Raw genomic sequence first — 14,722 nt, forward strand, 5'->3', positions numbered from 1 at the left:
GCAAATATATTAATAATTACATGCACTGTTTAAATTTTGTTTTTAGTAACACGCAACTGTTAACAGCAATGTTTTCCAACGATCAGGGCCAGATATAGGCTAAGGATCAACAATATACACGCATGAAAGTTGTTTGAAACAATTAGTACTTTACGTATAGCAAGCTTTTCTTCTTGTTTGTGCACAGTTGGACTTTTTATAGCTTTGCGAGAGTGAAAAAATGTGTCGTGTTTGATATTCATCTTCATCAGTGGAGCTCATTAACTCAGATGAGATCAGGGCGCGTTGTCTATTGTGAGTGACCTCAAAGTTTACTCATGTTTGTAATCTTCAGCGGTTAGTTTTTACATTTTTTTCCAACGAATTTCAATTGCAGAACAGGAAGTGTCTGTCATGAAGTTTCTTTTACTTAATTTTGGTATGTTTGACAACTTTTTTATTAATTCATTTGCATATATAAAATAAATAATATATGAGATTATATAAGAGCTAAATATATTAATTTAGTCCAATGATAATTTTATTAAATTAAAAATAAATAATGTTGGTTTATTGATGTTGGTTTCTGACCCTTGAGTGTATCCTGCAGTGGTGCTGGCAGCAGCAGAAGGGTGATTGTAAGGATTCGTTGAGCTCTTTATAACGAGACTGCTCTTAAATCATAATGAACATGTTATTGCTCCCCTGCCAGAAACACAGAAAGGGTTTGATTGTTGGCTCTTTACTGATGACCAAACTCTGGCAACATTTCTAGCCCCCCTCCTCATTGTAAAGCACCATGAGAGATAACATTTTTAAACGTCTTGGGTTAGCCCTCAGTTTTTCTTCATTTCTCTTTTGCTGCTGATGACTTTTATCCACAGATGGTTTAGTGGTGTGTAAGGAAGGTGTTTGTGTGTCATACTGATGAAGTGTCATGACACCGTGTATAATGTTACAAGAAGGTCCTGTTATTTACTATGTCACACTTTGTCAACCTGTGAAAAGAGATCTGCATCCTTCGGACAACTTCAGGCCTTGTTTTGCTTAAATTCGTGTTGATTTAAGATGACGTTTTTAAAACTGCCCCCAAACATGTTTCTGCAAATCATTTTTGATAGCTTGTGTGAAGATGAATTTGACATTGTCTGTCAAATCTACTAGGTTTCCTTCCTTACTATTTCTGGTTCTGTATTTGTGTTGTTGTAAAAACAAGGAAATCCTCTTCCTGTCAGGATCGCTCAACTACATTGCTAGTTGTAGCATCAGGGCTCATTGAGGTCAATGAAGTATGAATTGGTTTCTTTTTTTAGAAAAAGAGGAATTCTTACATGTCTATCTGATGTACATTATATGTGAGTTTAAGTTCTGAATGTGAGATTTCCTCTTTTCTCTTTTCTTTTTTTACTCAGACAGTTGAACATGGATTCCCAAACCAGCCAAGTGCTTTGGCCTATGATCCCAAACTGCAGCTTATGGCCATTGGAACTAAATCAGGGGCCATCAAATTGTATCCTTTTGTGAGCGCTTTACTAAAATGGAATTAGTGATATAGTTTTTTTTTTTTTCCTACACTGACTAGTGACTACCACTTGAGATTTATAAAAAAGAAAAGAAAAAAAAAGTGTACTTTATTCAACAAGAATGCATTACATTGATCAAAAGTGGACAGTAAATACTTTCACATTGTTATATATATTTTTTTAAAACTTTTTTATACAGTATCCTGAAAAAACAATGTATGGTTCCACAAAAATAGTAGGCAGCACAACTTTTCCATGTAGACACAAATGTGGACAATTAAAAAAAAAAAAAGAAAAGTTTTATAAGTAGCCACTGTTTGTCTAGAATACAGGGATTCTCTCAATCAACTTCATGAGCTGCACCAGGGATGCTTATAAAACGATGGAGTTATTTGTATTTGTCTATATAATGGTTTTACATTTTACATCAACAGGGTTATTGAACACTGACTTATTCAATGTTATAGTATTAAACTCTTTGCATCCTTGATACTTCTCCAAACTCTCAGTATAATTTTCATAAAATGTTGAGAAAGATTTGGTCATGTTTATCTCGATCGATGATACAATACAGTGAGGGAACGTCCTAGTTTATGGTTCACTGATTGTGATGAATTACTCTGGATGTATGGCTCTGTTGTGTTGAAGACTCGTAATCTGCCTTGGTACACAGTGTGACTCACTACATATTGTGCTAGTCCTATCAAACTCGTGCTAGTCCTAAAACAAACTTTCTAAATTGTCATAATTATAGTTGACGCTGTCCAGGCCTGAATGTTTAAGTCCAGTGGGTTTAAGGAATGTTTAGGGGGGTATTATCAGAATAAAGTGTTGGAGACTCCTCTGGTAAGCTATCATTATCTAGTCCTCTTGGACTGGATGAGTCAAACAGCCAAAACATCATGGATGGAATACATCCCAAAAAAATTCGCAGTAATGCTTGCTTTTTTTCTTGAGATGGAAGCTGAGATACAGGCAGGATCAGTGATATTATAGTGATTGTGATGGTACAGTGCAGGTCTTTGAGCTTTAGGAGGCTGGTAGTGTCAGGCACAGGCACAGCCCAGCTGAGAGACGCTCAGCCTGCAGCCTTGACTCACTCGGTGGGGAGGGTGGGAGCTGAGGATGGCCTGATCTGACAACCTGCCACTCACCAGATCTGAGCGAATGTCTGTCAGCACTTAGAAGCTAATGCCTCGTCCGTCTGACAAGAAGACTCAGGGTAGAGAGAAGACAGAGACTGGTTGGGTGTAAATAAAGGGTTGACTTTGAGTAATGACAGATTTGGCTTTGAAGGCATTTGATCGGGTGTTGAAGGCTGTGTGATGAGAGATGAAAGTTTGGTTTACCCATTATGACGCCATCCTTATTAAAACTACATGTCTTTGAATAACTGCTGGAAATATAGCATTAGCTAAGAGTTTCTCTCTCTCTCTCTCTCTCTCTCTCTCTCTCTCTCTCTCTCTCTCTCTCTCTCTCTCTCTCTCTCTCTCTCTCTCTCTCTCTCTCTCTCTCTCTCTCTCTCTCTCTCTCTCTCTCTCTCTCTCTCATTAAGAGTTATTTTTGAGAGACTTATAAGTTTTGTTCAGACGTTTCCTCAGAATTTTATTTTACAAGGAAAACTAAATGACTTGGTCTCACACTATTTTGTTTTGTGCTCAAATTGTGCTGCGGAATGGATTTAAATGCCCAAATATGTAATAAACTATTTTTTTTTTCCTTTTCATATTATATTAGGTGGTAGACCCATTGATCAAAATTCATTGCATTATTACATTATTTGTATTTATTCTACTTAATATTTACAAAATTAGAAATAAATAATTTGAAAATTATACAAGCAAAATTAATTTGAAGTTTGTAAAAATCTGTTAAATAAAGATTCTGTTTTCCTATAATATTCTTTTTCACAAATAAAGAAATGGTTAAAAATATGAATAAAAAGAATGAAAAAAAACAGGACACTCTATAATATGGTAAGTTTGTGTGCACTGGGAATTATATATATATTTCAAATAAAGACAAGGTAAACACTAATTTTACATAGCCTAATAGCGCACAGTGAAAATGACATGGATTGATATAGTAGGCGCCAGGACAAAGCGAAGTAAAGTTTGAAATTAAGAGTTAAAGTTGCCGATTGTGCGTCTCCATTGACAGCTGAACTCCCCTGTCTGCATCCGATTCGCAGACTGACCATCACGCACGAGAGTAAAGGTGATGATACATGAGACAACTTTTTGAGCAATGTTGCGTCAACGGGCAACCAGGTGAGACACAGGGCCCACGACCGATCTGAAGTATCCAATTAGAAATTTGTTGCCCGTTCTCAATGGGAAAGTGCCCAAGCAACATTGATTAAAAAAAGTTGCCCTGTACATCAACACCTCTAACACTTGTTCATGCAGGCTACAAATGCACACTTCAGAAGATCTCACAGCTGAATTCGACTGTCTGCAAGGGTTAGGGTTAGGGTTACTTGTTTGCTAGACATTCAAAGACTTGTTTAAATGGTATAAATTAGTATATGCTGAATGCTAACGGTAGATGAGAAAGGGACTGTGGTATTACAGATTTTGCCATTCTATTAGTAATAATAAAGCTAATGCTACTGTTTTGAATATTATTTACTTGCTTTGTTTAACAGTTCTATGTAATAATAAGATATGATTATATTGTGTGCTCAGGCACTGGCAGTCTCAATGCTGTCAAAATAAAAGTCCCACTTATGACACATTGGCCAAACAGAAACAGGCTAATGCAGATCGGTCTTGGCGATATAACGGTCGACCACTAGTAAATACATAAGTTACGCAAACTAACAAACCTGTTAAAGGGGTGGTATAATTCCCCTTTTTACAAGATGTAAAATAAGTCTCTAATGTCCCCAGAGTGTCTATTTGAAGGTGATATCTCACAGATCTCACAGATCATTTTTGTTATAGCATGTTAAAATTGTCCCTTTTTGAGTGTGAGCAAAAATTGTGTTTGTAGTTTTGTTTGTGTCCCTTTTAAATGCAAATAAGCTGCTGCTCCCGGCACAGAGGGTGGAGCTTCAAGAGCTTGTGTGTGTGTGTGTGTGTGTGTGTGTGTGTGTGTTAGCAGCTCTGATTACCTCATGCAAACACGCACTAAAATGTCAGAAACTGTTCTGCCTTTTATGTTCAAACTGAAGTCGGCCAATGATGGAGAGACTCAAGAAGTGCTGACAGCATGTAGAATGCAACAGGATGTTTCTGAATGGTTAGTTGATGAATTTGTGTAGCTTATGTGTAGTTAACTATCTTCAAGTCATTGATTAGCATATTCTTTAATGATAATCTATAATTTGCTAGTGTTGGAACTGTTGTAAGATGCCTACATGTGAGTGACATGCTTTTGCATTTGTGTTACTTACTGTATTGCAATAAATGTTAAAAGACTGATGCAACAGTTTGAGCAGACTCCCAAATGTGCTTTACTACAACAGCTCTTCCTCTTCTCAACACTGCTTGCGTGTTGCTGGGGTCTGTGTACATTTTAGGGTTCATGGTGTCACTAACCCGGGAGGAACATTGTGTGTACAACATTGTGAAATTAAGGAAAATCTACTGTGGAAATCTACGCATGTAGATTCTATGTCGGCCGATGGCCAATCTTAATTCATTAAGCGCATTGGAGACCCAGTGACTCCAAGCTCTCCTCCTATAGGATGGTCATGGCATGGGTAAACATGGGCTGAATCAATAGACATAATCGGTTGGATGAAAAAACTAGCAAGATCTTTATGAACAACTTATTTAGTAAAAACAGAATACAGTCCACACCAGAATTTTATCAGTTCTTGCTTGAGTTATTTGATTAAGCTGTCAGTGCTTTCTTCATTAGTTAGGAAAAAACTGGAACGCTGCTGTGGTTTGATAAGCTCCATTTTATCTGGATTGGTTCCAGCTCCAGATGTGTGGTTTGCACATCAAAGGCTAGCTTGCGGTGATATGCATAGCTCTACAGCCCCGGTCATCCTGATGTCAGACACCAGAACGTCCCAGTCTGAAGCGCGTCTGATCAAGGGTGCTGTCATCAGAGTTTGTCCAGTTCATCCTCTGCAAAGCTGTTAACAGAAGCTCTGATATATTCATTTATTATGTGACTAAGCCATTAACCATGCCAGTAACATTTTTTTTTTTTTTTAAAAGCTCCTTTTTTTTCTTTTTTTTCTGATACAATTCTTTCTCCTATTGCAGTTTAATAGAGTGCTGCAGGCTTGATGTAGATTTTTGTTGTTGGCCAAAACCCGAAAATTAGTTAGCTTTTTAGCACTTCTTGTTCCCTCAACCTTAAGTAGATGTGTTTTTGAATTTTTTTTTATGGGTTTATGGTTAAATGCTCGAATAAGGTCTTTGGTTAACACAAGCTCAAGATATTTTCACGTTTCATTCTATGACATAAGTAATACCCCACTCTTGATTTTATTAAGCTTTCTCTTGACTTTAAAAAAGGCATTTGCTAAATAGGACAGATGTTGTCACAGACTTTAATTTCACCTACTCGCTAGTCTGTTTCCACAGCCTCGTTGTGTTTATAATTGCACTATTCTAACTCAAACTTTATGGGAAAATGTTTTTAAATAAAGACTGAAAGAGTTGTCTTAATCTTAGTGATGATGACTGTAACAAAGTTAATTGATAAGGAGGAGGCGGGAACCGGCGAACGTTCAACACACTTTAATAAATAAACAAACACAAAACAAAAGTAAAAGCGGCAGCCCCTCATGGAAAACTGCCGCACACACATAAACAAAACATAACGTAAAATAGTCCAGGCCTGGTCCTCTCTCGTCCTTCACTGTCGTCCTTCTCCTTCCATGCAGGTGCAAAATAGCATGTTGTGCAGGTGACGCTCCTTATCAATCACGCCAGCGGCCTCATCTGGTTCTCGTGACCCTGAGTGTCTTTATAGTTTGTTCTTAATTTTGCCGAATGTATTTAGGTTCAAAATTCATGAAAGTTGTTCATTCGTGAAGATTATGATGAACAAAACCTGTAAGAATCAAACCTGTGTTGGTCACAGAGCTTATTTTTGTCCAGTATTCCAAAAGCCAATCGAAAAAACCTATTAGGTTTTTGTCGAGGGAACAAGTGTGATGCTAATTTAGGGTTGACCTACAAAATATTTCATCGCTGCAACACTCTTTATCGAGACAGATATTAGGATGTCCTGCCCCAAAACCTACGGCTTACACCATGGCTTACTGTTACTTAACACTAGAACCGCCACGGGGTAAAATTTACCCCTAGCTGTTTTTCAAATGTACATAACAGATTTTCAATAAAATAAGTCTAAAAAACTTTTACTAAAATTGTGTTATGTACAATCAGCTGTTGTTAAAAATTGTTTAGATAAAACCAGCAAGCCAGCAAGTCAAATTGACCTATATTTTCGTGCCGCTTATGTTGGCAGTGCCTTTCACCGACTGATATAGCGGTAAACAGTTTGTCACAATGGATAATATTACACCACACAAATATGTATTTATTTTCTTCTTATTCTCGTTGTAATTGCAGGCTGGTTTAGCCTACATTCAGTTCACCATTAAGAAAAGTCATTATTATAGCCTGCTTAAAATAGCCTAGAACATAAAACAACAGGACAAAAACAGTTGATGACTAAAAATAATCATTTCATGTCTCTAGAGTAGACATTACTTTGTGAAGACAGTGGCATAAACAGTAGTCATGTGCATAGGTCAATTTTACCCGCTGGCTGTTTTAGGTAGGCCTATACAATGACCCCTGGCGGTTCTAGTGTTAACCAATCGGGGGAAGAGCAGGGAGATGAAAAACTGTTGGGAAATTACTAACTATTCAATATTTATATACCATTACTGGTACAGAAATGTCGAACCTTTAAAATCCAGCCGTTTTTTAATTTTTTATGAGCCAATATTCTTGATCCTCTGAAGGCTTGCGTTTAAATGAGATATTTACAGTTGCCTTTTGTTTCTTGGCCTCAGTTTAGTAAGCTTTAAATGTAATTTGAGCTTGTCTGATCATAAATGTGTCTCCGCTGCAACCACAAATTGAGGCGCAGGGGTTGGAACTATATTTTAAAGCTAAAGGGGAGGACAGACGAGGGGTAAGATCGGAAAGCAATGAGACTGCTGGGACAGAGGAGCTGTTGGAAGTGCCGGATTCACTCCTAAAGAATGCATGTGGCTGTGCCCTTATTCCACCCTCTGCTGTAAGAGGACATTCCTCTGCACTATTGTTGCCAGTCCTTGTCTCAAAGACATCTTTTGAAATGGTTTCCCGGGCCACCGCTGGAACAGGCTGGTAATCAGGATGTGCTTCAGATTTGAGGAGCGACAGCTTCCATGATTGACCGTCTCTGGCAGGCTGAGCTATGTATCTGTCTTCTGTTGTTGATTATGACTGCGCTCAAATGAGGTGCTGTCCCCAAAATGAATTTCGTCATTGCCATGGCATCCCCTTGATTACTTGGCACACATTAGAGCTCATTAACCTAATCTAACAGGCGCCATTTATACTCTATCACAATCATTATAAATGATCATACTGCTGCCACAAAAAGAGGTCAAGTTTAAGGCTTGCACAGTGAATAATATTAGCAACTTCAGTTTCATGCCGACTTTAAAGTGCACTTATTCTCCGTTATCATTATCGAGGGGGTTAAAAGAATTGGACTATAACCAATCGCACATACAACACTTCCATGATATATTTCTTGCTAGATCTTGAAATGGTCAGTCATCTTTCCTATTGTCGTTTGTCTTCTCAACCAGGCGCAGTAGCTCTGCGTGAATGGATCTGTATGCATAGGGTCTTATCCTAGTGTGCTAGCTATCTGTTTTCTTCTCCCAGCGGCATTGCTGCAGCTCTCTGATCTAAACCAGGAAGCTTGCATCTATGCCACTGCAAACACTCAAACATTTGTCTGGTCTGGAGGCATAGGCTTATCACAACTTTTAGTTTGGCAGATTGCCTCATCAAAGACTGATACTCTCACATTTCACATTCCCACGTAGGGATGTCCTCTCTTCTTATTGAACACAGCTGAGGAAACACTCGAACGTCTCTTCATTGGTTCATTCATAACTTTCTCGTTTTGCTGGAGCTTTTTCTTCCTGATGGATTTCGATGGTGCTTCTGAAGGAAATTTAAATGTCTCTCTTTGCATATCTTTTCTCTCATGTGTCTCAGCCTAAAGCCATTAGTATTCAGTTGTGAGCCTCATGGTCACACACAGGGAGCTCAGAATCAGTCCCCCCCCCCGTAGTGCACTCTGGCCGGTAAGCAATCTATAGACCTTTTGGAAACTCTAATAGTGAAGAAGACTCATTGAAATCTGTTTTATGTTCATTGCTGCCAAACCCTCCACTTAAAGGACCACAGTTTAATTACGAATTGTGGCAAGTTACTGGACGGGAAAGGGTTTGCCTGTGGCTTCTTTATAATGACCTTAGTTTGGTTTGGAAATAAGCAGAACAGACGCAGGAATCTCCTTCCAGTTCGTCTAATCAGTGGTGACATGAACTGAAAATGGCCATGCACTATGGGTAAAACAAAGTTCACGGTTAGTTCTTTGTTACTGAAACTGCAGTTTCTAGAAATGCTTACAAAGCCAAAGTTCAGTTGGAGCTGCTGTATGTCAAGTTTCGTCATTTGCCTTTTCTATTTTTTTAAAGAGAATTTTTTGTGGATGGTTTACAGGAAGGAATCTCAAATTGCATATTTATCTCAAATCAGATGATATTTTCAAGTTGGCCTAATTAACTATGAGGATACCATGTATCTTTGGAACATTTTATGTTTTCTAATTTCTATCTAAAAAAGGTGGATACTAAAAAGACTGGGTTTAATCCATCATTCAATGACTCATTCAACAGGACTTGCTTGTAATAGTTTTTTTGTTTTTTTAAAGAGAAAACCCCCATAATTACTTGGGTTTTGTGTCTTCAATATAGGACAACGTATGTTTACTACATTAGACTTCGGACACAATGTCTGCTGTTTGTCATTATTCAGACCGTGAAATTGCATTATCCTTTGCTAACTTGTTAGCGCTTGAGTGAGTAATTGTCGAGCATTGTTGGGAGTATGGAGAGGAGATGGCCGGTGTGGGCCCTCGGCGAGTGTGTTTGGCTTATGTTGTGAGAGCAGTCTGGGGCCCAGGAAGGGAGTTCTGATTGTTACATGACTTTGACATGTTAAAACTCTTTTTGTGGTAATGGAGAGGGTGGAGAGAACATCTATAGTGTGGTAAATATTTATACCATTTAGGCCTAGATTAATTTATGTTTAAGGCAGCTATTTTAAAGCTGCAGTTTCCCTGGTGAAAAAGCATTGTATTGAATGTGCACTTGTATATTTATATTTATTATTATATTGTATATTTATAAATATAAAATGTATTTGAAGATCATATAATATTAATCAAATAAAAGGCTTAACTTGGTACACTTTCATGACTTTTTTAACGGACTTAAGTATGCTTTGAAAAAGTGAAACTTTTAATTTAAGGAATTGTTGTAAGCATTTATCATGCTTTAATGGACACATGCTTCTGTCGGAGCATAGTGTCGGTTAGGTTTCAGTGAATATGATCAAAAAAATCTTGACGACTGCAGCTTTAACTAACATAAAACAAATATAATGTACTTTATTATCATTTTTAACTGTAGTATGTTCAATATTACATTTTAAAATTATTGTTTTAAGATTACTTAATTGCAACTTCATTACAGGTTTAATTACAAATATATTAAAATACATGCCATAAAAGTTTCAATAGAAATGACATATTTGGTTAAATTAGTTTACTATACTTGTTAGTACACTTTGCATGTTTCATGACAATAGAATTATGAAATTACATAAAAATCTACTTACATCTTCAAGGTAAAAAGATCACTCAAATTCAGCTAATTGCTTTTTATTTAAATTTAAACAAATACATTTAACACTTGAGAATAATCTTTTAAAGTATATAATTGATGTACTGTAAGGAGTACTTTTTAAAATATTTATTTAAAAAAAAAAAGTTTTATGTATGCTAACTTGTACTTTTCCCCCCACAAGGGTTACCAAAATGAAATTTGTCATTTACTCTCAATTGGATTTGTTCAGTTTTCTAAACCCCATGACTTTGTTGTTGGCCACAAAAGGAGATGCTTCTAAAATGTTTATGCTTCTCTTTTTCCATACAATGAAAGTATCTCTCATGTCTCTTAACTAAACAACTGCTAAGGTATATTGGATTTCCAGATTAGCAATTTAAAGTAAAAAATTTCAAGTTTCTGCTCGCTGGGTTCTGTTTCTATTTGCATTGCTGAAAACTGTCGTTTTTGGCTTTAATATTGATTATCTTGGTCAAAATAATTTACATCTAAATACTGGCAATACTTTCATGGATTTCTTGAGGGTAAAAATTTGATTTTAAAATGTTTTTGAACTGATTTGGATGCCTTCAGTTGTTTAAAATTCATGTTCTTTGTGTCTTGGGAATATCAGGTTCTGTTTTAAGTGTCCGCTTGTTACTTCAATAGAAACTTACCACAGTATTCATGTGAGACATGTAGCTGAGGAAAATGAATTCTGAATTCAGAGTGTTTCTGAAAGATGTTATGACTGAACAACATTGTCTAACTCCTAATAGCCTGAGAGGATGGGACACAAATTCCAGTGTCAAAGATGTCAAATGGTTCATGATTCTCTCTCCCCCCCCCCCCAAAAAAAAGTTCTCCACAAAAAGGAAATCCATTTCTTTCTCCATGTCAACAAAAAACAAACCAAAACCATGCTGTGTCCTGTTCAGAGTGCAGCCATCTCATGGTTTGTAATCTCTACGCACCATTAGCAATGCACTGAGGTGGATGGATTGGCTCAAAAAGGAGGGTATATTGACTGTAGGGGGAGTTTTTGAGGGAAAAAATGACAGGGCCTCTCTGCTCATGTTAATGGCCTGTTGAGTAATCAAGGCTGAGCGTGAGAGAATTTTACAGATGTTTCTGTTCCTCGCTCCTCTGTTTAATTCCTACACTCCCAGCATGCTTCACACACCTGGACCCTCCTTTGGTTCTGTACTGTTTTATCTCAATTATTGAAAATCATTTTCTCCCCTTTTAATCAAATTTCTCGTCTAAGGAGCCTGTATTTACTTTTGTTTTATTAATTGGATATCTGAGCTGGACTTTCTCTAATGTAGTCCAATAGATTGTTTGGTTACATTTTGTATATTTCTTGTATAGGTTGTTTTCTTTGCATCCCTTATCAGTATTATTAATATATATATATTTTTAAACGTTTTTGTTTTCCAGCAGCTTAAGTGGCTCTGCACGATGTGGGAACACAAGAACTGATCAAATGTATACTGATAAAAGCTTATGCCTAATGCATTAATATGAATTGCAGTGTCAGTGAGAATGGAAGTTTTAGTCCTATATGCTTACATGTACAAACGATAAAGTATTTTATATATTCGTAAAGATATCTTAATACTATTATTATTGATGTAAAATCGATTGATCGCAATTAATTGCATCTAACATAAACGTTTGTTGTGTGTGTGTGTGTAAGGATAATTGTAAATTCACAAACTTTTATGTTAGATGCGATTTTAACCAATTTGAGCACTAACTGTCATGTATATTTTTCTTGTATTTATTTATAAATAAGAATCATATAATCAGATTATTATTTTAAAAAAACCCTCAAGAAAACTACATTTGAATTCAAATTATAATTTTGTCTGGTAAAGGAGTTTCATGCAGACAAAAATCTCTATGTATATGTTGCGTAAACAATGTATGACCATTAAACAACACCATTTAAGGTGTTAACATGCATGACCTTTCACCTGGTACATCTGGTTAAGCGTAATTGGTGTAAGATTTTGCCTGTAAATGCTCTGTGTCATGTTTCTCGGCTTTTGAACCTTTTCATTGTGTAGCATTTTTGGGGCATATGAGTCTCTTCTGCAAATAACAGGATGCCTGTTCCCGTGTGACATAATCGAGATGCTGCCATGGCAACCACGGGGACTTCAGAATGGAGCAGTTCGTCTGGGGTGCCGTTTCAAGAGCCTGGTTGTGTAAGACATTATGGGCTTGATTAGGCAGCAGCTGAAGTGGCTCTCAGAGAGCTGTGTGTGAGGTGGCAGGGTGACGTGCGGCAGTGCCACACAGCCTGAGCTTTTGTTCTGGGCTCAGTCGAGCTGACGGTGTGTCCTGTGCTCCCTTCGCTCCATCAGTGCATCTCTTCTCATTAGTCTGAATCAGATGTACCTACCCTGCCTCACAAGCAAGTTTGCTGAAAGAAAGGGACTGTGTTCAGAATCATCATGTCCATTCCAACCCATTAAAAAAAAAAAAAAGAAAAAAAAAAAAAAGACGTTTTGTCCATCTAATGAAAATGCATGCATTAAAATTTTTATGATTTATTATTAAAAATTAAAATAAAATAAAATATTTTATAAAGATATTGATTATAAATGAGAAATATAAGAAATTGTTCAGTTAAGGTCTGAACCCAGGTCTCTTTACACATTAAATTAAAACTTGTTAATAATGTTTTACTTTTCTTCTCTAGCGAAAGAAGTGAGCAAGTATTGCAGCTGGTGCATGTGTGTGTGTTTTATATTATAATTATAATATAATATAATATAATATACAAACTGCATGCTGTGTGGAAAAATACTGCACATTTAATTCTATTGTGCACAAATGTCTTTCTTTTGGCTTTTTGGTCAAATAATGGCACTTTGTAAACTCTTAGGGAATTTCATTGTGGGATAGGGTATTTGACACAGTGTTGTTTGGTTGTATACTGCACACTTTGCCCCAAAAAATGTGCATGCTTTGCACAGTAAACATATTGCTTCAATAGTGCGCCACTCCAAGCACATTCGTGCTCTGTTTAAAGTCAAGATTTTACTTTTAAAGAGCTCCTCTCTTTCACAAGGCTTGCTGAATTGACTTTTTCTAAGGATGTCTCCTCCTTCCTGCAGAGTTTGGATCGTTTTTACGTGGATCAGATTTGACCTAGATATCCACACTTTTGTTATGAGAGTGGAAGGCTGTGTAGTTTTGTAATGAAAAGCACACCACATTAGCCATCCAGAAATCATTTGAGCTACAGTCTATTGAAGAAAAGCACAATCAGCTTTGCCAACTGCTGTCGATGTCAAAGTGAAAAAGAGAAGTAGGAGATTTCTCTTGATTCTGGAGACATTCAGGATCAGATTGAGTGTGGGCCAATCAGAGCCATTTAGTTTTGATTTTGATTTTGGCTCATTTCTTAGTGTTTAGCTCAGTGGACTGTTTAATGAGCGTTATATGTCTGCAATTACTTCCCTCAGAGAATCCTCTGTTTCATGAGTTTAAGGCTTTACACAATGTTGCTTCTTGGCCTTACTTTTTAACTACATTCACCACAGCTTTGGCTTGATTTCCCTTTGAAAAAACAAGATTGAAAGAGATTAATTGGAGCTGATATGTGACAAAACATGTTTTGGGGTGCTTTCACACCTGCCTTATCGGTTGAATCGCACTAGAGTTCGTTTTCCCCATTGGTGCGGTTCGTTTGGGCAGGTGTGAATGAGGCAATCGCACTCGGGTGCGCACCAAAAGCGGACCAAACAAGCGTACAAGCTTTCAAACGAACTCTGGAGCGGTTCGTTTGTGGTGAGAACGTGATCCGACCTCGAACAGAACCAACTGCCAAAGAACTGCGCATTTTTGGATTAAACCAGTTGCCGTAGTCAGCTGCGCTGTGCATTATGGGAGGAGGAGAAATGTTTGTTGACAGTTTGCAGTTTAAAGGGATAGTTCACTTTGAAATAATTTTTTTTAGCTTACCTCAAGGGCATCCAAGATGTAGGTGTCTTTTTTTCCGCAGTAGTTTCAATTTTGATATTTTTAGGTCAAACCGTTCTTGTCTGTCAGTCATATAATGCAGGTCGATGGTCACTGTCTCAAAGAGCATGCACAGAGTCCAAATTAAAACAATTCCCCGTCGTCCAAATTAAACAATTCCCAATCGTAAGTACACATTGATGGCCTAAGACACGAAACGAGCGGTTTGTGTGAGAAAACTAACAGTATTTATATCGTTTTTACCTCTTATACACAGCCATGTCCGAGTGATCTGATCTGACGTGTACGCAGACTGGTGGATAGATATATACACTAGATGTTGCCTTAAAGACATTCGTTCCAATGAACT

At 37.2% G+C, this 14,722-nt stretch overlaps 1 protein-coding gene across 2 annotated transcripts in view; it reads left to right on the top strand.

The window, feature by feature from the left end:
* Positions 1–14,722, top strand: part of llgl1 (LLGL scribble cell polarity complex component 1) — a 40,017-nt gene that overhangs the window by 331 nt on the left and 24,964 nt on the right. For both annotated transcript variants that reach the window (XM_082174788.1, XM_082174789.1), the window contains exon 2: positions 1,392–1,489. In XM_082174788.1, coding sequence (XP_082030914.1) covers positions 1,392–1,489 — 98 coding nt within the window. The remainder of the gene's footprint in view (positions 1–1,391; positions 1,490–14,722) is intronic.

The sequence above is a fragment of the Leuciscus leuciscus genome (genome assembly GCF_965113295.1).
Source record: "Leuciscus leuciscus genome assembly, chromosome: 1".
Lineage (NCBI taxonomy): Eukaryota > Metazoa > Chordata > Actinopteri > Cypriniformes > Leuciscidae > Leuciscus > Leuciscus leuciscus.